Below are 25,259 nucleotides of genomic sequence, written 5' to 3' on the forward strand. Positions count from 1 at the left end.
AGTACTGGGAGCTCCTATATTTTAAAAACTTAAGGGACTGGAGAGCTGGCTCAGTGCTTGTGAGTGCACTGCTTTCGGAGAAGCCTGAGTTCAGTCCCTAGCACCCATGTCGGGTGGCACACAACTGCCATAACTCCGGATGCAAGGGATTCAATTCTCTGCGTCCATTGAGGCCCATACATATGTAGCACATGCATGCGTGCACACACATGCACACATACATGTATGTATAGTTAAAAATAATAAAATATTTTCAAAACTTAACACAAATTGGGCCCGACGGTGGCTCCAAGGCCTGGGTCAGCAAACATCTCTGAAAGTCTGGGTCTCTTCCCATCCTGGGCATTCTGTGCAGCCTTGCGGTGGTGATACAGCCTACCCTCGACCTGCATTTTCTTCATAAAAGGGAGATCTTCCCATAAGAGTTCCTAGTATCACGTCTTCCTTCTGTGTGACACCCATGAAGCTCCAGCCTTCTTCGGTGAGACTGCCAGTCAGTCACTCAAGAAGAATGGAAAATCTCAAGTGTTGTGACTGCATCAGCGTTTTCTCTGGTTCACTAATGCATCTTCCCTTCAGAAAGAATTTGTTACCCTGCCAGTTCCTATTAAAGTTTTAGCATTTTAAATATTGTATTACTAAAAGCTTATTTTTATTTGCATTTATAGATCCAAGCTCATTTCTGCCTTGTTTCACTGAAGAGTCCATTAAAAGAGCCATCTAACCTTGTAGAAAATGGCGTTCAGCGATCTGACATCGAGGACTGTGCGTTTTTACGATAATTGGATCAAAGATGCTGGTGAGTAATGAGATTTCCTAATTGAAGTTCATCTCTCCTTTTTATGTCAAATTCCCACACTATTATGTCAAATTCCCACACTAATAGGATTTATTTGGAATAAAATAAGAGACTTGACAACTTCATCCTCCTTTATTACTAGTTAACCAAGAAATGGTATCCAGGGTTTCATGGTTTCATCACCAGCTAAAGCTGCATATATATTCGCGATGGCGTTCATAATATTGAAAACACCCTGACTATCTGCGGGAGAGAGCTGGGCGATATTTGATGGCACATCTGAACCCAGTAGCCCTTAGAAAGTGTTTTGGAGGGTCAGTACTCTAATGTTCTAGAGGGGAATCAGACTCTGCCAACAGAAGTTCGGTCATGCTTGTTTACGAATGAAAGGACCGCCCCTGCCCTGAGAGGTAGTGGAGAAAGAGCATCGAGTATTAAAAATAAAAGTGGCCTTTTGGAACATTCAGTGTCACTGGAGTTTAAAATGTGCAAATGGAAGGCATGCATGAAGCACCTGGTGTGTTTCTTTGGTGGAAAGCTGGACCACTCCTAAGTGATGGATGATGGTTGGGGTAGCTAGCAGTGAATCTGCTGCTGGATAGTGGACTGAGGTCAGGGTCACACATTTGCAGCTGCCGAGTGTGTGCTCTACAACTGAGCTACACCCAGTCTCATAAGGAACTGCTCTTTATTCATCTGTCAGCGGGTTTTCAAACCCCAGCCAACGTAGTATTGTTTTAAAACTATTAAAGTCCTAAAAAACAAAATCAAAGGTACAAAAGTTCCTAAGATAAAAGGAATCAGGATGCCTTAGAACTTACGCAGACCCGCGACATCATCCAACCCAATGTCTCATTTTAGAGCTGAAACAATTGAAACCCAGAGATGTGGCCTCCTCAAAGTCACTGTGAATGGATACAGAAAGAGAAAAACAACCCTAGAACTGGTGCTTTCTTATTATGATTACTCTTCTGGCATTTCATTATTTTGTAGTTGTTAAGTTATACATTGTCACACCTGAAATCACTTTGGAGTGACTCACTCATTGACCAGAAACTACAAGTTCATCAAATACCTATCAGAGGTGAAAATACATCCTGGTTTACAGCGATTTCAGCAAAGACACTGTTTCATGGGCCACATCGTTCTCCCCAGGCTGCTAAAGGACAATGTTACATCTCTAATGTTTCCCTCAAGAATGAGCTCTACTCTTTTAGGGCTAATAGAATAGCTGTTTCTCTATTTTCTTATCTTTTTCCTGAAAGTTTCAACTTACTTGGTTCGGGTAAATGCACCAGTTTCGTTAGAGGCCACCTTTCTCTGATGATTTATAGTGATTGCTACAAATTCAATATTTAATATAATTTAATTTTCCGTTTATATTTCAAAGGAGAGATGGACATTGCTTGCTCCATTCTCACTATTTGAACTTGGAGCCCAAGTAGATCTAGGTATAATTTAAAAAGTTACTGCATGTATTTATGTGCCACAGTGTACATGTGGAAGCCAGAGGCCAACTTCGTGTAGCTGGTTCTCTCTGCACACTTTTATATGACTTCTAGGGATGGAACTTGGGTCTTTAGACTTGCCCAGCCAGCACTTCACCTACTGAGTAATCTCACCAGCCCTGGGGACAGTTTTTTTTTTTTTTTAATAGAGTTATTTGCAAGAACAGATCCTGCTCAATCCAAATCTGATTCTTCACTATCCTCAATGTAAGGACCTAAGAAATTTAGCTCATCCTTTTTCTTAACTCAAGAGGCAAGTGGACTCAGATGGTGGAGACTAAATCACGTGACCCTACAAGTACAAACTATTTTAATATAAACTACGTCAGAACGATGCTTCCACGTTTATCACGGAACAACTCTTCACTTTATGTTAGGAGTGCTTCCGTCAGGGAAAGGGATCATAGGTGGTTAAGAATAAGGACTGAGGAGAATTTATGCAAAACGGAGCAGGCAAGACCAGAGAGGAGAGAGAGGCACCCAGAAGGGAAATCTCACTGCTCAGACTCTAATACTCATTTGAAGTCTTAGAGAGGAGAGGCCACGGATGTGGAAAGCTAAGAGCCGGAACTCAGGCCCCTCTGTGTCCTAGGCCAACTGGGTGACCTTGAACAAACTATGCTATTTTTCTTTTTGTGAGTAAAACTAAAGTGCGAACAGCACCTGTCAGGTTCTGCATGAGATGCGTGAAAGTGCCGTTACTGGGCAAGTGTCCCCACACAGATAGACTGAGATGTTACAGATGACCTTAGAGACTCTCTAACAAATCACTTGAGTCTTCTCTTTCTTCTTGTCAAGATCTAGCAGAGTTAAAAGGATTTGTATTAAGGCTTACAACTTTATAAAAAGGCTGTCCAGTACAGCAGGAGAGTTCTTCTTGTATTTAGTGTAGAGTGTGGTATTGATCTGGAGTGGCATTAGTTTTGCTTTTCATACCCCAGGGAGGGCTGAATCCATGATCAAGAGCCGAGAATTGCAAGTGGAGTCTTGGCTTTGGCCCTAATCCTGTGTGGCCTTGGGAAAACTTACTGTTATGAGCTTTTCTGATTGCTGGAGAAGTAGTGGTCACGCATAGTTATTCCATGTGGACAATTCCATGACCACAAAAGTCTTAGGTAGCTTACTGAGTGAGGTAGAAGAGAGTTTATTACAATTCTTTGATGTGGAATGTTAGGTTTAAAAACCATACTCTGGCAGCATTTTGATCTCAGAAGAAACAAAAAAGCTGCTTGCTTTCAGATAGTATTGAGTTTGCTTCGCAAGAAGGTGGAGGATGAGTAGGTCTGCTGCCTCTCTGAACTCTTGTTCATGGGAACAAGTCTCCCTTTCCTTCTAGTTTCTTCTTTCTGCTGGTACTTAGAATTTTAAAACGTGTCCTCTTTGAAGCAGTATGTGATGCTTAAGAGTACTGTCCTATAAATAGTTGGTGGAAAGACTCCTTCATACTCTGTGTATCCAGCATTGTACTTTCCCTGTACCCCTTCTCTCCGGGGAACTCTTAGAAAACAATTACTAAGCTCGTGGTAATTCAGCACTGTGGTGGACTCTCGGGTGTAGCCAACCACACAGCCTGCTTGGCCAGCCTTTGCTTTCATCTGGGCTCTTCTCTGGACACTTACATCAGCTCGGATGCCAAGTACATGACACACACAGCACGGTCACTCCCTCCTTAGCCTCTATCCCTAAGGAAAACTGGGAACACTTACCCCTGACTGCATCCTTAGACGGAGTCAGAATTAACCTTAAATGTCATTGTGCCAGCTGTGCAGTCTCTGTGTCAAGTTGTCATCCCAAGCACGTCAAAGGAAAAGCCCACTCTTCACACGGAAGTGGACTGTCTCCCTTTTCAGGAAGGTAGGCTACAGCTGAGAGAGGCAGGAGACAGGGGCAATGGCCAGAGCCCTACACCTTGTGCCAAAGCTGTGAGCTTTATGTGATCAGTGAGGGAGAGCTCATTTAAGTAAGAGAATAATCTAAGCAGAGCAGAAAGGATTGTCACAGATGAGGGACCTTGCAGCCTGGCATGTGGCTCAAGGAAACTTGACTACACACCAGAATCGCGATTTCTCAATTTGGATAGTTCATCATGGTCATCTCAATGTACCCCTATAATCGACCTCAAAAAAGTTATTCTGCTGGCAGGTGGATATCTGTGAGTTCAAAGTGAGCATGGTCAGTGAGTTCCAGGACAGGCTCCAAAGCTACACAGAGAAACCCTGTCTAAAAAAACCATAAATAAATAAATAAATAAATAAATAAATAAATAGATGTTATTCTGCCTAAGTTAAAGTTTGTACCCATTTCCCAACACCTCTCCTCTCTCTCTCTCCTCTCTCTCCTCTCTCTCTCTCTCTCTCTTTCTCTCTCTGTCTCTCTGTCTGTCTCCCCCTCTTGTCTACCCAGACTCTTAACTTCCTTTATTTCCCGTATGAGGCTGTGTGTTGCTTTCTGAATCTGGCTTATTTCAGTTAGCGCAACAGAGTATTGTCCTGCTCACCAAAGGTTTGCAGAGGACATGGTTTCCTTCTTCTGAGAGACCAAATGGTGTCCCACTTAGACTGCTCTCCGTATTCCTCTGACGAGGAACCCCTGGGTAGATCCACTCCTTGGCTATTGTGATTAACCCTGCTGTGGGTTTGACAGCCGTGTCCTTGGCAAGCGGTCTCAGGTGGCTTTCGTGGGGACTTCCAGTCTCACGACCAGCACACAGGGCTTCTCTTCCTCCACGTTTGGAGCCACACTTGTGGTCTTCTGTTTGTTTGATGGTGCAGCCCTACAAGTGGTAAGTGACTTCATACTCTGGTATTGATCTGTAGTTTCCTGATCATTAGTGATATTGCACACTTCGTTGACCACAGTGTGTTTTCTTTTGAGAAATTAAGTCCTTTGCCTTTTTTTTTTTTTAAATGGCTGAATTTTAAAAGCTTACATGCCTGGTACCTACTACCCCTTAGGATTCTAAGTCAGTTGGGTTAAGCTGTTTTTTCTTGTTGTTGTTAGTGTTGTTTTGTTTGTTTGTTTGTTTAATGCTGCAGAGGTGATTCTGCTGTGATTATGGATTTGAGATCTACTGCAACGACAATAGCAAGCTTATTGAGTACTTAAGTCTTTGCAAACTCCTCACCTAGTCCTCTGTGAAATAAAGGGCCAGAGGGAAGAACAGGATCGAAATGCTCACTGTCTGCCTTTAGAATTTAGCCTTAGTTCAAATTTTAAAGCCTAGTGTAAAAACAGTGAATAAGGAGATAATTCAGTGAGTAAATTGTGTGTCATGGGACCATAAAGACCTAAGTTCAATCCTGATGCCCTTGTACAAAGCTTGGGATGGTGGCCCACGCTTAGAATCCCAGCTCTGGGATCCCTGGTGCTTACCTGCCTGGCCAGATCACAGAAAAAGAAAAACACAAGTGGCTCATTTCTCATGAATGACCCCAAGGTTGACCTCTGGACTCCTCACAGAAATGCAGGATCCTTTGTACACACAAACATACATTAATTTTTTTGTTGTTGTTATTTTATTATCTTTTTTGAAAATAACATAGAATGAAATAAACAAGCTTTTCCCACAATAACTTTTTATTTGTAGTACTTGAAAGTCTACAGGATTTCAAGAAAAGGTGTGTGCTGAAAAAGTTAAATCACAGGAAGAACAGATTTATTTTGAAATGATTTTCTTGGTCTTCCCGAGCTAGCCTGGCATGCTTTCCTTGGCTGCTTTTCTTTCTGTTGCTAACAGAGGAGAGTGATGTCATTTGATTTTTGTTCCCCTGCCAAGTCAGTGAAAGAAGGAAACAAAAGATACCTCTGGTCAAGAAGTGCCTTTACTGACACTTAGAACTTTTTTGTTTTAAAATCGTATTTGGAGATGATTAACAACAACAGAAATGTTTTCAGTTGCCTATGATGAAGAAACCAGAGGTCTCCCTTATTGTAGCCAAGCTGTTAGAGGCTACTGAAGCCCACAAGGGTGCTTCCTTTAGTGCTGATTTCAGTAGTCTTTATTTTATTATGAATAAAAGCTAGACATATTAATAAAAGAATAAAAGCTAGACATTGGCTCTATGACATCCATATAGTAAGGTTTACATGGACCAGCATGGGAAGGAATTCATTTAAAGCTGATTAGTTCTAATTCTGTACCTTGATTCCCAGTAATATAAACAAACTTTATTTACTGAAACACCCTCTTTGTAGTGTTCAGGTCCACACTGTGATTCCCAGTGATGACCAGAAATCCTGTCATGGGAAACTTAACCATTGTTACAAGGCTGGAGAAGAATTTATTGGAGTTATAGATGGTTGTGGGCTGCTTTGTGGGTGCTGGGAATTGAACCTGGGTCCAGATAAGAAGATGGTCAAATTCTAAACATCTGGCATTGGTTTCTGAGCTGGTTTACTCCTCAGCTTACTTTGCTTGTCTGAGACATTGGTATCTGCTGGCATTTTTGGGTGAGGCCCACTTGAAGACAGGATAAGCTACAGCTCCGGACATTCAACTATTGCATGGAACATCTCTAACACTAAAAGCAAGGCTGGTTGAGTGGACAGGTCGTGGGGTTCTAGTGAAGAAGTTTGGGATGAAAAGTCAGATCTACAGGGGTGCTAAGCTTTGCTGGTAACTGGCTCTCATTAGTGATGTAGATGAACAGGGATGTGTGCTCCAAATCCTCTTTCACGGTGGTGGCTGTGATGCTCCATCTGAGCTGAGTCAGATGCTCCTGGAAGCTGCCCACGGTTATTTTCCTCCATACTACTCTGGCTTCATGAGGTCACTTGGTCAAATTACACCCTGAGTGCTTGAAATGATAGAACGGATCACAGTTTGTTTTTAATTGCAACTTTCAAATGCCACAATCCCGATCGCCCTAAGCCAGCATGAACTGGGTGAACCGATGTTTATGTGGTGTAAGGTCATTACCTATTTTATTTCAAAATATCAAACTTACTGCCTCACACTTTGGACATCGAGGGCATACACTCTAGACGATTAGGTTTTGTGGTTCTATCTGGGGAAGTATGGCAGTTTTCTCAGGAAGCCAAGAGAACGAACGAACAGCAAATACAAACATTTTTAAATGTAAAAGACTATGTAAATGGAAAAGCTTTTGTTTTTGTTTTTTTGTTTTTTTGTTTTTTTTTTTTTTTTTTGTTTTTTTTTTTTTTTTTTTTGAGATGGGGATCTCATTTATCCCAGGCTGGCCTTGAACTTCTGATCTCTTCCCTCCACTTCCAAGTGCTGTCAGTACAGGAGTACCCACCATGCCCACATAGGACGGAAATCTCTGAATGTTGATAGTGGTCATGGATGGTAGGACATCTCTCCAGATCTGCCTCCACCCACTGCTTAGATCTTGGAGAAATTATGTGTCTGAGACCAGCATGTCAGTACTTCGGGGCTCTGCTGAGGGCTCTCCTGAGTTTCCGTTGTCTTGCTTTGTGTCATTATGTGGCAGAAAGCAAAGAGCTTCTCAGGGTCCCTTTTATGACACTAACTCTATTGGTGAAAGGCTCTTGCTTAAAAAACATTAGGGGCTAAGATTTCAACACATGGGTTTTGTTTATTTTTCGAGATTGCCCTCAAATGTGATGTGTAGCTGTGGATGACTTTGAACTTCTGATTCTCCTGTCTCCATTTCCCAAGTGCTGGGATTATATGTGTGCAGCGATGTCCCAGGCTTAACACATGGCTCCTAGAGGATGCTGCATCTCAGTCCACAGGCACAGTCCATCCAGAGGGAGGCTCCGGTGACGACAGCCTCGCTGTTCCTAGGGATCCCTCCGTCACTCTCCCAAAGGATGCTCCTGATTGTTTAGTGGTGCCCTGTGTTATCTGTGGGTTAAGTGGCTGTGCACTTACAGTTGTTATCTTTCTCTTAGATCCAAGAGTGGAAGACTGGCCCCTCATGTCCTCGCCTCTGCCACAAACCGTCATCCTGGGGCTCTATGTCTATTTTGTCACATCTCTGGGACCAAAGCTCATGGAGAATCGGAAGCCCTTTGAACTCAGGAAAGCGATGATAACGTACAATTTTTTCATAGTACTGTTTTCTGTGTATATGTGTTATGAGGCAAGTGTCTTCAGTATTCCTAATGGGGAAAAGATTGCCTGAGTCTTTTGTGTATATGTCAGTATGTTTTTGTTATGACTATGGGGCACCCCCCCTTTTTTTTCTTCTTATAATCGATGGATTTAGAAACTAAGCAGGTGTTTACAACAACAAAAACACCAAAATGGTCATGTCCATATAAAACAATAAACCCAAGGATCTCAGGACAGTTTTCATCATGGATAATGGGGGGGGGGGGAATGACATTTAGCCCAGAGAATTGCACATGATAAATGTTAGTTTTGAGGAAACTCATACACAGAGAAAATAATTAATGAGCTCAGAGTGATAGCTGGCAAATGGAGGTCCAGTCCTGGAACGCAGGTCCAGCCGTCTCCAGAGCTGGTCATGTCTTTGTACCAGTCTGTCCCATCACGGTGGGGATTGTGGTTCCTCTGTGCTATGATAAGCTCTACAGTGGCCATCTGTCTAGGTTTTAGAGGCTTCGCAGCAAAAGAGAACATGACTTATACGGAGTCATAGGTCATAAAGCTCTGCCCCTTGTTCTAAGAGAAATAGGAATCTTCCAGAGCTCAGGACAGGTTGTGGATTTGCTCCCTGCCCGTTTGCTGTTCACGTGTGTCAGCTGCCCTCACATACCTGCCTCCCTAGGGCTCTTTGGTGCATTTCCAGCCCTGTCTGTCTCTCTTCTGTTTATTTTCTTTCTAGCACACCTTGTGCTTGCTCGTACTTGGGGGTCTGTGAGGAGCTTTGCTGACCTCGCTGGCCTCCGTAACCTGTCTCACTGCTGCTATGAATGACCTGAGCAGATCACCTCAAGTCTCTGCTCACCTTTTCTCCACAGGCCACTCTCAAGTCTGGCTCCATCTGCTGCTTGTCCTTCTCTGTTTCTACCTCTTCCCCACAGACCACTACCCCTCTCCTGGCCTTTCTGGACTATGAACAGGCTGCTCACGTGCTCTCGGAGAGGGGTCAAGAGCGTGCTGGGAAGCTAGGAGCCCATTCCCACCCCCGCCATGTTTCCTATTCACTGGGCCGCAGGTCTCTTACGTTGTAATGACAGGATTGAAGTAGTTTTCCTCTCAGGTACCAGAATGTTCTAGTATTCTCAGGTTCTGTGTTTGACAGTGCCACTGTTTGTGATGAAATGCATTGCATTTCTCAGGCTTGAAAAAATCCAGTAGTAATCAGTCACTTTTGATTCCTGCTTCATCAATTACAACATAGAAGAAGGTTAAAAAAATATCAGAATCAGAGAGGTCTTTTATCTTCACTTACACTTGAGTCACAGTTTCGGGACTTAACTGCCTGCTGAACATAAGCCATTAACTTTTTCTTTGCTAGCCTAGAATAGAGGTGTAACTGTCAAAACTGTCAGAGGCTATTGGTGTGTCCTTAAACTCAGAATCAGGAAAATGTGAGATCCACTCGGTTTGAAGAGACCTTTAACTTTAACTAGGATGTGTGCTCTCTGTTGACAGTAGCATGACACTGTCAACGTGTGTACGATGTGGAGCAAGATTTTGTCAGGTTTTCAGTTAATGCCTCTGCCGGGCATGTTTAGCCAAATATGAGCAAGGAGAGAGAGAACCATGCCGAACTGGAGAAATTCGGCTGTCTTCTGGTGACAGCGTGCTAACCTGGAACAAATAAGACGGGAGGGAGGGAGGGAGCAGGTGGGAGCCACAGAGGGCCAAGACACATAGCCTCTCTCATTTACTACAGCTCTTGTTTGTGGTAGGATACGGGGAGAGCTAGACAGCTAGTGTAAGTCAATAGCTGCAGGAATGAGCAGTGTTTCTCAACCTTCCTAACCCTGCAACCCGCTAATACAGTTAGTTCCTTGTGATGAGGTGACCCCCAACCATAAAATTATTTCCCTGCTACTTCATAACTGTAATTTTGTTCCTGTTATGAGTCATAATGTGAATATCTGATAGGTAACTCCTGCGAAAATGTCATTCTATCCCCCAAAGGCATCTGGACCCACAGGATGAGGACCACTGGGGTAGAGTGCCACTCATATAAGTTGTAATGAGTCTAAGCGTGGAAGAAATGGCATTGTTCCGTTTTGAGAAACAGAATTTACTGTTTCTGCCACATCCCTTTGTTACTTTGAAAAGATCTGCTGACTTGATTTTTAAGGCATTCTTAAACCCATGAGTTGCATACCCTATGCTTTTCTGAGTCTAAATGTTCAAGGTCTCATTTCCAATGCTTATCTATACTCCGGGGTAGGTGTGAGCATAGGGAAGGGGAATGCATTTGTTGGATTTGTTCTTCCCACTTTCCTCTTCTCTTTGCATACTAAAATGTCACCCTGGCTGATGTCTGATATCCTGGGAGGCTGAGACAACAGTCTGAGTCTTAAGTTTGAGGTCCAGCCTGGGCTACATAGCAAAACCCAGTTTCAAAAACTAAACACGCCCAGGCTTCAGGAAAGCCTTTAAGTGTATGTTTTTATATTGAGAAGTTTTTATCATTTTAACTAAAGTAGTGACGAGACTATAAACATAAAATATGCTCCAGGAGCCAAAAGTGCCATAACCCTTACAGTGAGACAGTGAGAGAGAAGATGTTCCAGGCCAGATGCAGAGTGAAAAAACAACACGGGGGGAAAAAAAAAAAGTTTTGTTTTTTTTTTTTTTTTTTTTTTTTGCTCTAACCCAGATCAGTCCAACTATTACATGTATGCATGATTTAAAATCAAGTAATTGGCTTCCTTTTGTAGCTACTGTTTTAAAAGCTCATCCCACCAACAAACTAAAAGAATGTCAGCATGATCTTTGAATTACAATTCAGACTTACCGACAATAGGCTTTTATTTTTAACAACACTAGAAGGTCATTTTGTGGGTGTGTTGGAATGACCATCTGCCAGACTACATACACTCCAGTTAGGAACGAGAGCATTGTCTCCCCTTATTTGTTTTGTGAATTCAAAGTGTACCTGGCATCAGGCCCGTGTACAGTCAGTTTTTGCGATAAGGAAGAGAGGGTACCAGAGCTAGGTACTGCCACTTAGTAGTGTACTTGCCTGCCATGAGCAGGAAAAGCTCAGTGGCCATGGTCACCCTTTAGGCACGTGGCCAGGTTTCTGTTTGTTTAACACTTACTGATTAATTGGGAGGATTTGAAACGTCCAGAAGAAACGGACTCAGAGCCAGGCACTCCCCCTTTAAAAGTCCACGAGCACATACACATAGTGGACATAGAAAATATTTGCTAATTAAGCAAAATGCTCCCTGGGTTTTGTCCTTCACTGTTTTAAAGGAATCCTCCCAAGAAATGGAGAAATTAGTCAGATTACGGTTCTTTTAAATGGCCTGTGCATTTGTGGCTTTGAGAGCGCCCGATACCAAGCTTCCCCCCGAAGGGTGTTTAGTTTGTCTTGGTTCTGGCTGCCCGTTCCCCTGCACTGCGTGCTTACTCAGCTGGTCATGCAACAAAGGTGTAGTCAAACCGCCTTTGTTGTGACTGTTAGCAAGTTTCTTCCTCCCTAATATGCCTGTTTCTCTTCCAGTTTGTGATGTCTGGCTGGGGTACAGGTTATTCGTTTCGATGTGACATTGTTGACTATTCTCAGTCACCAAGAGCAATGAGAGTAAGTTCTTCTTTGGGGAACTCTGTTGTTCAAAATCACTGTGAAAATCGTTTGGACTCTGCACTATTGGATATGAATTCAGAACAAGCGAATGAGTCTATTATCAGATTATAGAAACTGAGAAAAAAGCCAAAATTATAAGGAAGAATTAAAGGAAGTCTGGTGTATAAATTCTACAAAATGGCAGTTAGTGCTGTCTAAATGTCTTGGTTTTCAAACCTTACCTGATTTCTGAAAGTTGAGAAGTAGAATTTTCATAAGCTCTAGCAATTCCATGTCTGTCGATATTCCTAAAGTGGTTGAAGTCAGGAACTCAAGCAGGCATCTGTATACACATGACCACAATACCATTACTCACGACGACCAACATATAGAAACAATCTAAGTTTCCATGAGTGGCTAATGGCTAAACACAATGTCTCACACACGGATACACACACATAAACACACATACACACAGAAATACACACAGCAATACATAGATAAACACATAGACACACACACATACAGGCATACATATTGACACACACACACACACAGATACACAGACACACACATATATAAACACACACACACACACAAAGACACACAGGAAGAGAATAGAATATTATTCAGGCTGTGAAAGCTACAACTTGTGTGGATCTTGAGGACAGTGTGCTAATATGTTCCAGTCATGAAAGGACAAATGCTGTATGGTCCAGTTTATATGAGGTACCTGAAGTAGTCAAATGCATAGGACAGAGGGTAGAACGATGGCTGGCTGGGCTGGAGAGAAGAGGGGAATGGGGAATATTTCTGAGTGAGTATGGTTTCACCTTTTCAGCATGAAGGAGTTCTCTGGATGAACATGTAATGGTTGTTGAGGGATAGAAATGAAATCAAAGCCACCAGAGCATACCTTAAAAAAATAATCACCTAGGATGGCATATTTTGTTATGTGCTTCTAAAACTATTTTTTATAGTAAATGTTTCTTCCGTATAAAGTACTGAATAAACAAACCTTATCTGTGTATATTCCCACAGATGGTGCACACCTGCTGGCTTTATTACTTCTCCAAATTTATTGAGCTGTTAGACACTGTGAGTATGTGGCCCACACATCTAGCAACTGTTTGATGTCTTATTGAACTGCTGGCCTAGTTATCACGTGCTTTTGCTTATCTCTCCTCCCTTGCTTTGCCTATTGTTTTCCCTTTTTCCTTTAATTATCTGTGCGTTTAGAAAGCTCACTTTCCAGCATTTCACAACCTCTAGCTGCAGTTTTAAAAATGTGTAGGTTTTTACCTGGCAATATTATCATATATATACACATATATATGCATGTATACATATACATACATATGCATACATCATACATATACATATACATATCATATATATACACACATATATATGTATACATATACATATCATACATATACATACACCATACATATACATATCATATATATATATACACACACGCACACATATATATGTATATATGTATATATATCCTAGTTATGAAAACAGGTAACTGCCACTTACTCTGGAAGACTGTGCTCCTTGGTGTGGGTGATGACAGTTCTTTTTTTTTAATTAATTAATTTTATAAATAATTTTTTACATTTGAATTTGAAGCAAGCTTGTTTTACTTGCCAATCCCAGTTCCCGCGCCCTCCCGTCCTCCCCGTGATGGCAGTTCTTTATGAAGCAGTTCACAAAGCAAAGAGCAGGGACCAAGTTACCTTATACTAGGACCCAGGGTCAGCCATGCTCCCTAAGACACGCAAGCATCACAGTTCGTAAACTCACAGCAAAACGTGATGTTATCCATGGGGTGTCAGCAATTTGAGAAATATGAGCACTATCTCCAGCTGCTGTTCTGAAACCTGAGCTTGCTGGGCTCCAGTTCTCCCTGCTTTGGGTCCTAGTGAGGGTCAGCTCTGGACCTTGAGAGACTGGGGCTCAGGGGTTAGGTGCTCTGAAAGGTGAAAGCCAGGAGCTTTAGTTTCCTGCTAGCATTGGAAAGCTGTGCTGCTTTTACTGACAAGTGTGTCTGGAACACACACCACCACACTGTCTGAAGTGTTAACACTTGTTTAACTAATCATAAAACAGTAGGTTGAGGAGGGACTTTGGGGCATTTACAACCCAGGGCTTCTGAAGCTTTAGAACATTCAAGTCACCTAGAGGAATCCCTGTGCTCTGGGGGCTGAGGCGGGACCACACGTTTGAGCCCAACTTGGGCTGCATAACAACATGCTCTCTTTAAAAAGAAAAGGAGCCAGGTGGTGGTGATCCACTCCTGTAATCCAGCACTTGGGGGGGCAGAGGCAGGTGGATCTCTGTGAGTTCGAAGCCAGCCTGGTCTACAGAGTGACTTCCAGGACAGCCAAGGCTATCCAGAGAAACTCCATCTCAAAAAACCAAAACCAAAACCCCAAAAACAAAAAGAAAAGGAGAGGAAGAGATCAAACAAACAAACTTGAGAACGTGTGTAGACACAAGCGTGCTTGAACTCCCTATTGCCTCTGGCCTAGTGGGTCCTGGTGGAGCTTGGGATTTCCCTTTTCTGAGTGTCTCAGCTGTTGTCTGAGAAGCAGCTTGCCATAGACACGTGGTTCTCAGCATCCAGGTCTCTTACAATGACACACAGTCGGAACAAACCACGCACAGGTCCCACCTCTTGAGATCTGATGCCTGATGGTCTGAAGTACAGAGTACACATGAGTGTTTCAAAACTTTATTTATCTTTTAACATAATGTGACTTGCAGCCAGGTTTGGGAACTATTGCTCTAGTTCAGAACCCTCAATAGGGAGGGAAAAAAACGCAGGAAGTTGAGTGTCTTACTCAGACAGGCAGCTCTGAGTGTAGGACCCCTGGGGGAAGTTTGTGACCCACGGGGGTGGGGGCTGGGGTTGCAGCAGGCTGGGTTCTCCCACGTGCATTAGCAAATGCGTTTGGCTTTGTTGACTCTACTTTGCATATTCTCGGTGGCAACTTTCTTTAAGAATTTGTTTTCTCCTTGAGCCCTGTCCGGTTTTCCCGACACCGTAAAGCTGTGTGCTATTCCCTGAATGTGAAAGTCTAACTTTACTCTGGGGCTGTGAACGTTTCTGTTGGTGCATTCTTTGCCCCTCACAACCCCACCCCAACTCTGCCCTTTCTTGTAGCAGCAAGCCACCACTCACTGGGCATGCGCAATCGCAATGGCACCTTCGTTGCCCTTCACGTTTTTCTTATGCAGCTTTGCTTTCTTGTCCACGATATTTTCAGATTGACTCTTCAGGAGTCTCACCGTTTGTGTTTCGTTGGTAATGCAATCTCTTTATTTTCTTTATCCACACTGGTAGCATGTGTCAGAGAGCAATGTAGAATGCAATAATCTCAGTCCTAGGAATTATGGCTGAACTTCTGGCTGCAGGTAGTTCAAAACTTAATGAGATTTCTTTTTAATTTATTTTTTTAATCAATGCATTTCTTTTACTAAGTTCTGCCCAGAGTTTTCACTGTGTATTTGGTTTTAAAATCTGCATAAAACTTTCTCACCTTATTGGTTAACGCTCCTACCGAGTTCGCGCATCCTGCATAGCCTTTGAGCTTCGCCCAGGAGAACCAGCTACCCCTGTTAGCACCCCTGTAGGAAGCCAATTGTGAAACTGTGTGCTCTTTACCAATACTTTTGTAACACTCTATGATAAATCATCACCTGGTTTTTTATGAACTCAACTTTCTTTAAATTATTTCAGATCTTTTTTGTTCTGCGTAAGAAAAATAACCAAGTGACTTTCCTTCATGTCTTCCATCATACAATCATGCCATGGACCTGGTGGTTTGGAGTCAAATTTGCTGCAGGTAGGAAGGGAGGGCTGGCTGGGGTCACGTGGCATATAAGTAATGGCATTTCCGTGTGCTACAAACACAGATTCTGTCCTTCACTGTAATTGATTAGGATTTCTTCTAAAGATCAAAGAGCCATCTTGGTTAAACTTCTGACTTTGAAATTATCGCAAGCACAGGGGCTCTTAATTAGATTGCCCACTCCAAGTCTTCAGACATGAAGACTTTTGAGCGAGACCTTCTGTGCCTACTCTCTAGTTTTGTGTAGGTTCTATTGCTTCCTTTTAGAGTTCTATTACATGTTTTCTATTAAATAGGCAATAAACAAACAGACTAAAATATTAAAAGTCTCGGATCCATCCATATCTACTTAAATAATATTTCTAATTTGTTCACAGAAAGTCAGAATGTACCAGTTCTATGTTTCCTTTGCCTTCAAATTCCTCACAGCGACATCGCCCCATCTTAGTCTGTTGTGTGTTGCTATGCAGATCACTGGAGGCTGGTTGGTCTATGAAGAAAGGAGGCCTGGTTAGCTTGTGGTTTTGGATGCCTGCGTCTGAGGTGGGGTCTCTGGGCAGATGTAGCAGCGTAATATGACATACGGCATCATAGCAGAACCAGCGAGGGGAAGAGGGAGAGAAGGGGAGGGACACAAAAGATCAGAGGATGAGAGCAGGGAGTCATGGCAAGACACAGAACAGGAGACATGGGAAGTCCTGACCTGTGATCTGAAATAGTTGACCTGATCCCCTCTCACTAGGCTCCACCCCTTAAGGGGCCCGCTACCCAGGCCCAGGGACAGAGTTTTTGGCACGTGAACATTTGTGAATAAATCACATCCAAGATGTGGCAGACAGTACAGAAACAACATTAAAGATGAGCCAGAGCATAATTACATTACTCGGTTTCCCAAGCAGTCTATCACAGGACACAACGTTTTGGTTTTGTATTTGTGTTTTCAAGTCAGAGATAGTTTAAACCAACAGCCTGAGTTTCCTTTTCTGAACATCTAGAATTGGAAAAAGTAGGCAGTGATTTTATTCTTTCATAAGTTTGAAATAAGCAAAGTCTTCATATATTTCTAGGTTACCAAGCTTTGCTGCAAGAATTATTTATTCTATTTTTTTTAACATCAAGAAGTCACAGATACCCACAGTTTTAAACCTTTATTATTTAATTCATCTGACGGTTTCTTATTTTTCTTTTCTCTCAAATGCATACTGGGCCCCTCAGGTCTCCTAAGTGAGATGCTAATGTCTCAATTACATTAATGAAAAAAACTGGAAACCCCAGGGTAGCTATGATTTCAGTACCCACTCCTAGGGTGGCTGTGATTTCTTGTGTGCTTAAAGGCATGAAAAGACAAGAAGGCACAGGAGTACCCTTGCTGTCTTCTCCATTAACCGCATGACTGCCAGTGACCGGACAACGGTGACTATTTCACTTTTTAAGACGCTAATAGAGGTGTTCTCACACCCGTTAGCTTATTTCTGTCTCCTCCATAACGCAAGAATGTTGTTCAGGTTCCATATCTGTGGGCTCTGCATCCATGAATTCAACCAAACATAGGGTCAAGACCAAAAACTGCTCCGGTACTAAATCATGTGCTGATATTTTCCTTGTCATTATTCTCTAGTACATGGTTTCGTGTTATAACGCCTTGGGAGCATGTGTGCAGGTTATAGGCATTTTATGTATATCACCATGTTATGTAAGGAGCTTTGAAAATCCACAGACATGGCCATCACCAGGGAGTTTTGAAACCTCCCTCCCAAGGAACAACTGTTCTATAATCACAACTCTGAAAAAGAAATAGGGGAAGGAATTGGAAGGCACACAGGTGATCTGAAGATACCCAAACCAACATGTTCCCCCTTGGTTTCTCTATCCTTCTCTGTGGTCTCCAATCTTTCCGTTATGAATATCTGCTAATTCCACTATGGGAAACATACTTTTTATCTAAAGAATGAAACTGAATGATTTCCTCACCTTCATTTGAATCTGTTGATGGTCGAGCTTCCATTCCAAAACCAGTACTACTTTCAAGAAGCGCAGATTCAAGCAACGACCTCAGGTTTGAAATGGTCTTTGTCTATGGATGTTGCACACTTGATCATACTGTCTTTACTCATACCTGAATTCCCATTTCCTGTAGACTAGTCAAGGTAAAAAGAGAATGTTTTGTGTCTCTGATGTGTTCTGGGAGCCAGCAGTCCTGTTTAGACTTAGGTGTGGGGTTCTAGTCAACTTGCTTACATCTCTTTGTTTCCAGAAGTATGATTTGGCCAGAGCTGCGTTCCTAGAACAAGTCTGTCCATTTGAGCTAATCTTTGCAAATAGTGGAACACAGATGATCTCTGTCTAGTGTTTGATTTCTTATTGCCTTCTGTATTCTCTTCTGGGATAATAGCAACCCAAATTTCCCTTGGAATAAGAGGAAAATATTTTTACGGCAGGCTTTTCTATTAGTTATGGAAATACTGCTGTTGGGAAATGTAGAGAATAATTGTAATTACCCAGGTGGCTCTTTTGTTTTCTCCAAACCAAAGGAGGTAATATTTGAGGGAATTAATTGTAACTCATTCTGAGATGCTTGTTTTTTGGGCCCACTCTTGTGAAGAAAGCTTCACGTGAAAAGCCTTCCAAAGAGAAAAGTAAAAAGCATTCCTAATGAAAATGTTGTGGTTTTATGAAGAACCTTACTACAGTAAGCAACCAGAGAGCAATCATTAGGGGAAATAAGCAAGTTGAATTTCATTTGGCAGATTGTTTTGTTCTGCATCCCTTCTTTGGCTTAACTCTCTTAGTTCATCCCTAATTCGTGCTAACCCCTGTACAGGGTCCTCCCCAGGTTAGTAACTTAATGGTTCTCAACCTTCCTAATGCTGCAACCCTTTAGTACAGTTCCTCATGTTGTGGTGGAATTACTTTCATAAATAATCCATAAAAATATTTTTGTTGCTACCTCATAACCGTAATTTCGCTACTGTTGTGAATTATAACTATCTGATATGCAGGGGTCTTAGGTGACCCCCGTGAAAGGTCTGTCAGATGCTCAGGGGTTGAGAACCACTGATTTAAATGAGGATAACATGGAGAGAGTGGTGTCTTAGTGAGGAAGGCATCGTTCAGGCCCTTCTGAAAGCGAGCTGTACTTCCTGAGCGTGTTCTTGCTGGACACAAATGAACATGCGCAGTCTTCTCTTGCCTTCCCAGGAATCAGCCTGACTCCTAAGCTATTGTAGGAATAGGCAGTTACTCTATTTGCTAGTTACCCTAAAAAGGGTGTGCCCTCCTTATAATTTATTCAGGTTTCTTTTGGGGTAGAAAGATTAATCCAAATGTAAATAATAAAAGCTGAGAGGACAGTGACATGCTTCATTAATGGTATTGCTCCTGAAATTTGTGACAATTAAGGAATTAATTGTAATTGGATTAAAGTCTATGAAGTACAGGATAGCATGAGGCTTTGGACGGATATGACCTACTTATTTATAGTGTGTTCTTTGGCGGGAACACTTTAGCAATAACAGTATGTAGAAACATTCAGAATTACTGTAATTATGAATAATTATTTTAAAATAATGGCTCAGTTGGCAAAGTCACTGGCCTCCAAGGCCAAGTCTGATGACCTGACTTTGACTCTGAGAGCCCACAAGGTGCAAGGAGAGAAACAACTGCCAAGAACTATCTTCTGGCCTCCGCATGTGTGCTGAGGGCATGCGCACCTTCCCCCAACCCCCCGCACACAACTGGGGGCATGCATACACACACACACACACACACACACACACACACACACACAAAACTGGGGGCATACAACACACACACACACACAAAACTAGGGCATGCACACACATACAGATACCCCACACACATAACTGGGGGCATGCTCACATATACAGATACACACACACAACTAGGGCATGCACACACATACAGATACCCCACACACAGCTGGGGTCATGCATGCACATACATAGACCCACCCCCACACACACATACAACTGCAAGCATGCACATAGACATGCACATAGACATGCACATAGACACACACACACACACACACACACACACAACTGGGCCCATGCATGCACATACATAGACACCCCCCCACATAAATGAATTTACATAAAGTCATTCAATCTACTTTGCACCTATTTTATAATGCTTTTCCACAGACAATTCAAAGTGACTATTGATTAGCAATTCTACCACAATCAGTTTCAAGTTTTAGGTTATTTCTGGAATTGAAGACTTCTGGAATTAAGGAAATGATTTATTTTTGTATAAGAAAAACTTAAATTCCAGGTCAACTTTACCATGCACAATGCAAATTTCTCTGCATTGACCATCTCAGGAAAGAAATCCCAGAGAGGAGTTTTTCTTTCTTTCCCATCAGCTAAGCACCCTGCTGTCCCCTCCCACCAAGGGCTGTTACAGCTGAAGGCAACTGAAATAAGGACTCTTACATTCTCGTGTCCGGGGCTTCTCTTCCTAATTAAAGATGGTGAAATTAAAAGAGGGAGGCATAATCAAGTGGAAACGGTCTGACTAAAAGGATGGCTTAATTGTCAATAGCTATTTATTTCAAAATCGCAGAAATTGATAATAGCAGATTTAGTGTAGCTTACTAATGACTTCCAGTGGTTTTCTGACAGACTGCTTGTGGTACTAAAAATATCTAATGCACAGTATTTATTGCGAGTGTGGAAGAGAAATTTGATTCCACACAATGATTCCGTCTGTAGCGTTGCTCATGGGAGCCCAAATTAGAAGCAACCCAAATGCCCTCCCATGGGGGAATGGGTGAATATTGATGCATGCGTATGGCATAATGCTAAAGAAGAGGGAAAAGACGAATTGTTGCTGTATACACCAACACGCAAGACCTGCAATGCTGTTGTGTTGTGTGAAAGGGGACAGGAATGAAAGGCCACGCTGTGCGGTTCTACCTATGCGAAATGTATTAACAGGCAAAATTAGTGGTTGGTGACAGAAGCTGACGGGTGTATTCATGGGACAGCACAAAGAGGCCTCAGTGGGGCTGAGTATTCTGTGTCTTGATTTTGATGGTGGTTATGGGAAGAAGTAGGCTGTAAGTATGTGAAACATCTCCATTTGTACATTTAAGATTAAGATAATTTGTTCACCTTATAAATGTTAACCTTCACTTAAAAAAATACATTTTGAATCTTATTAAGTAGTATAGTGTTTTAAAGAGATTATCCTAGTGGTTTCTTTAGAGTAAACTCAAATCACAGGAGCATTTTAAGGTTAAAGCATAATAAATAGCGACATGCTAATTTATTTCGTAAGATTTCTGGTTTGCGTTTTACTAAATGTTTTATTGAACATTTAAATGTTTGATGGCTCACTTCACAGGGTTGATATTTCTTACGCGGTTTTCCTCTTCCTACTATAATTAGAGAAATGGTAACTTCTTATCTCTCAGGTGGTTTGGGAACATTCCATGCCTTTTTAAATACGGCTGTGCATGTGGTCATGTATTCCTACTATGGACTGTGTGCTATGGGACCGGCCTACCAGAAGTACTTATGGTGGAAAAAGCATTTGACATCTTTACAGCTTGTGAGTAACTGGTTTTCTTTAAATGTGAAACAAAACTATACTATAGTGTAAGTTAGGAATTCAGTATTCTGAGTCTACATTGAAGGACCGTAATGGGGAAAGGAGGAAAGGTGGGCATTCCCGTGTGCTTACCTACCTAGTCCTAACTGGTCTGTGTGTCTTTCTTCTCGTAAGTAAAGAGTGCTGTAAGAGTTACAATTGTGAAGTAATGAAAGACATGTGGGTTATATAGATTTGATAGTGTCCGCAAGTCAGCAGTAAGGCATTGGACTTAGACCAAATTATTCCTCCTAAGAATTCTAAAAATATGTGGTATGGAATCTTATTAATAACAGAGTGAAAATGGCCTGTTTTATTGCCCTCTATTAAAAAGAGCTCTTCCATTTTCATATTTCCCTGAGTTAAGGCGGGTTGTAAATTGGGTGCCAGACTTTGTCAGGGACACCAAAGAGTAGGTAGAATTGAGGCATTGTTAGTCTGCTGGGCACGTTCTATTAAAATCCTACAACTTGCTAAGTGGAGTTGGATACCCTCTAAGGGGTTCTCAGGTGAGAGACCAGCACTTCGGCTCTGAGGATGGACCCTCAGTGATGACCAGAGCTTTTTGCAGTCAGCTGTGCGTCTGCACATTGGCAACAAGCTCAATGGCCGGCCAGGAGGAGGTGGCGGAGGGATACTTTAATTCATACTTCTGTTTTACTCTTACTTTGGAATACTGTGGGATCCTGGCAATTATTCTCCATGGCTTCTTTCCTTTAAAATATTTTCCCCATTGTGCAGTAATACGTGATCATTATGTGTGTGCATATTCTCTGCACAGAGATATGGAAGTAAAATACCTAATTAGAAAGATGGAGAAAAATAAACTGGGCTGGGATGTAGGTTAGTGGAGGAGAGTTTGCTTAGCTCCTACAAGCTGCTTAGCTACAAGCCATACAAATGAAAAATTAATAAGTGCAATTTCATCTCTCCCGGGTAATAGTTTTGTTTTAATTCAACTTTCCCCCTTATGCATATGTGTGTATTCATGCCATTTACAGATTTCATATTTACCACATACATGATCTTACATTAGTTTTTTTTTTTTTCTCAATCTAACAAATGTGACAAATTTTAAATAAAGCGAGCCAGGTATGTTTGTGCATGCCTGCAGTCCCAGACCTTGGAAGATAGAGGAAGGAGTCGTCAGAAGTTCAAGGTCATGTTCAGCTACATAACAAGATTGAAGCCAGTTTATCCTACCTAAGATCTGGTTTCAGAATACATAAACATTCCAATAAAGTGGAAAGATTTGTACATAAAACAAAGGCTAGGCACCGGTTTGTCACTTTCCTGAAGCACACGTGTGTGGGGGATTATGCTTCACCTTTCCAAGGTTCCATTATTCTCTTGCCAAATGAAGGGAGTCAAGCGTAGCCGCCGGACAGGGGAGCCTGGAAGTTGGTGAGGATGCTTCACTGTAGGCTGATGATAACAATAAAGTTATATTATAAGAAATCTAATTATGGTTAGTTAGCTCATAGATGCTATTTCTTTATAGGGGCTTTGGATCCATCAAAACTAAGAAGTCTCTAACTTGGATGTTAGCTTCTTCCAAAACTTAAAAAACACGTAGCCTCTGAGAAGACAGAATGTTGGAAATCAAATTTACCCTGAAAAAGTAGGCCACAGTGTATTGATCCCAGCACACTTCATCAGAACCAAGCACTAGAGTCTTTGAGACTTCCCACAGACAGACAAACAAACAAACAACAGCCTTGTTAGAGGCCAAAAAATAGGATGCATGTTGCCACACAGCACATTCCAGGGAACATTTAAGTGGGATCTGCTGGAGTTGTGTGGTGTCAACACTAAATATTGGTTCTGAATTCACATAGCACATTCCAGGGAACATTTAAGTGGGATCTGCTGGAGTTGTGTGGTGTCAACACTGAATATTGGTTCTGAATTCCCGTGTAGATTTTGACCCTAAACCTAACCTAGTCTCACTCCTAGAAAGGACACATTTAAAGACATACTGTCCTGCCCAGTGATAACCTAGGAATGGCTAAAGGACTCATAAGCCCAAATGGGTTTATTTGTGTCTAATTTTTTTTTCATTCTTCCATCTCCCAGGTCCAGTTTGTCCTTGTCACCATCCACATAGGCCAGATCTTCTTCATGGAGGACTGTAATTACCAGTACCCAGTTTTCCTGTACATCATTATGAGTTACGGATGCATCTTCCTGCTACTGTTTCTCCATTTTTGGTACCGGGCTTATACCAAGGGTCAGAGGTTGCCCAAAACTATTCAAAATGGGAATTGCAAGACAAAGCCTCACTAAAACGTGAGCAGTGCCTGGATTTACATTTGATACTGATTTCTTGCCTTCCTTGACAATCAAGACACACTTACCTATGCAGTGCATTTTGTATATTTTTCAAAACCAAGAGCTTGTATTTTTTATGATAAGTTATTTGGGTTTCTGATCTTTGAGAGTCTGAAGCTCCCAGTAAGTCTTCTCAGTGGAAGGGACTAGAGCAGCCAGGAGGTTTCCTATTGCCTTTCACACGAACTGAAAGGTCTTAATACATTTTGCTACAGTGAGCGGAGGGTATGAAGTATAAGATAGTACTCTTCTGGGAACTCCGGGATAGATGAAAAATACTAGCGATTTTGACCATGGACGGAGATCCACTGAGTACGATAGATTCCTCCTGCTTGGTCTGGAGACCTCTGACTGGCTTCTGGCTCTGTCTTTCATTCCTTGTATTCAGAAGACATTATAGTCACTCTAGGGCTCAGTTCCCAGTCTAAAAGTGCTAACACAGGTGATGCCTATGTGACTTTTTGATAAGTTATCATTCTAAATTGTTAATGGTAAGTTCGAATGGGTCTTCTGAGTGGTTGCCTCCAGTCCTGCTGGCGAGACTCTCTGACAACGTGTGTATAAGCTGTTGGGGGCAGTGGTGCTTCCCTTTCTGCACTGAGACCTTTGACACTAAGGTGAAGGTAATGTCACGTTGCAAACAAGGTGATTTGTTTCAACAGGCTAATGACCACTTTGCTGAGGGCGATTTTACAGTTAACTTTGCGTATGTCTGAAAAGAGGGTCGGATGCTGTGGAATTCATTGGGGAAAGTTATAATTGTTGTAGTATAATGCCACTCTCTGATGCGTCATGTTTCAAAACATTGTCCTGCCTAACTATGTACTAGTTAGATATTTAAATGCTCATGTGATCAGCTTACCTCAGATGCCTTTGAATCACAAATTAATTTTCAAATATCCGCTATGCAAAGTGGCTTATGAAGCAGCTGGAGGTGTGCGGTAGAGTGCCTGGGGTCAGATCTGGTTACATTAACAAGGGCTGTTAGAGTTGGGGAGACAAAGCAACTATATTCTGGTCATGTATTATGTATATTTAGTGTTGTGGATACACCACATGAAGAAATATTATCCAGAATCATGGCTTAGTGAGGATTTCCTTTTCTTCATATTGTAAGCCATATTGTGAAGGGCTGAAATTCATGTGACAAATGCCCCCCCCTTCAAAAGGCTAATTTCTAGAATTTTCTTATTCTTGTTGGAGAACCAGAACCACCTAGCAATACTTGGACGTTTGTGAAGCTGTAGATATTATTTCCTTTTCCTCTTTGAAGGACTATTTATTTGTGGACAACTTCAAAATGGCCTTGGTCATGTATGCCACAGTGTCGCTCCGTTTGCAACAGAGCCTGAGTCTTTGCTGACTGTAAACCCTGAAGTTTTTGCCTGCTCTCTCCCGATTCATTACTCTGCACCATGCCTTTGTCTCCACATTTATTTAACTTATAAAGTTATTTGCCGTTAAGTGGCCTTTAGAGATTCCACTTGCTTAC

General features: G+C 42.0%; 1 protein-coding gene across 1 annotated transcript; it reads left to right on the forward strand.

Moving 5' to 3' along the window:
* The first annotated feature begins 672 nt into the window (after nucleotides 1-672).
* Nucleotides 673-24,467, forward strand: Elovl7 (ELOVL fatty acid elongase 7). The gene is made up of 7 exons (XM_051182905.1): nucleotides 673-799; nucleotides 8,185-8,375; nucleotides 11,898-11,978; nucleotides 13,002-13,058; nucleotides 15,712-15,817; nucleotides 21,261-21,397; nucleotides 23,513-24,467. Exons 1-7 carry the CDS (start codon nucleotides 736-738, stop codon nucleotides 23,720-23,722), a joined length of 846 nt encoding a protein of 281 aa, XP_051038862.1. The 5' UTR covers nucleotides 673-735; the 3' UTR covers nucleotides 23,723-24,467.
* Nucleotides 24,468-25,259: the final 792 nt, after the last annotated feature.

The sequence above is a fragment of the Phodopus roborovskii genome, unplaced genomic scaffold (genome assembly GCF_943737965.1).
Source record: "Phodopus roborovskii unplaced genomic scaffold, PHOROB, whole genome shotgun sequence".
NCBI lineage: Eukaryota > Metazoa > Chordata > Mammalia > Rodentia > Cricetidae > Phodopus > Phodopus roborovskii.

Bases quoted from the DNA above. Each gene is read 5' to 3' on its own strand.
- Elovl7 (XM_051182905.1), top strand. From the start codon at position 736: ATGGCGTTCAGCGATCTGACATCGAGGACTGTGCGTTTTTACGATAAT. The intron at 800-8,184 runs GTGAGTAATGAG...TCTTTCTCTTAG, and splicing joins TAATTGGATCAAAGATGCTG to ATCCAAGAGTGGAAGACTGG. The intron at 11,979-13,001 runs GTAAGTTCTTCT...ATATTCCCACAG, and splicing joins AGTCACCAAGAGCAATGAGA to ATGGTGCACACCTGCTGGCT.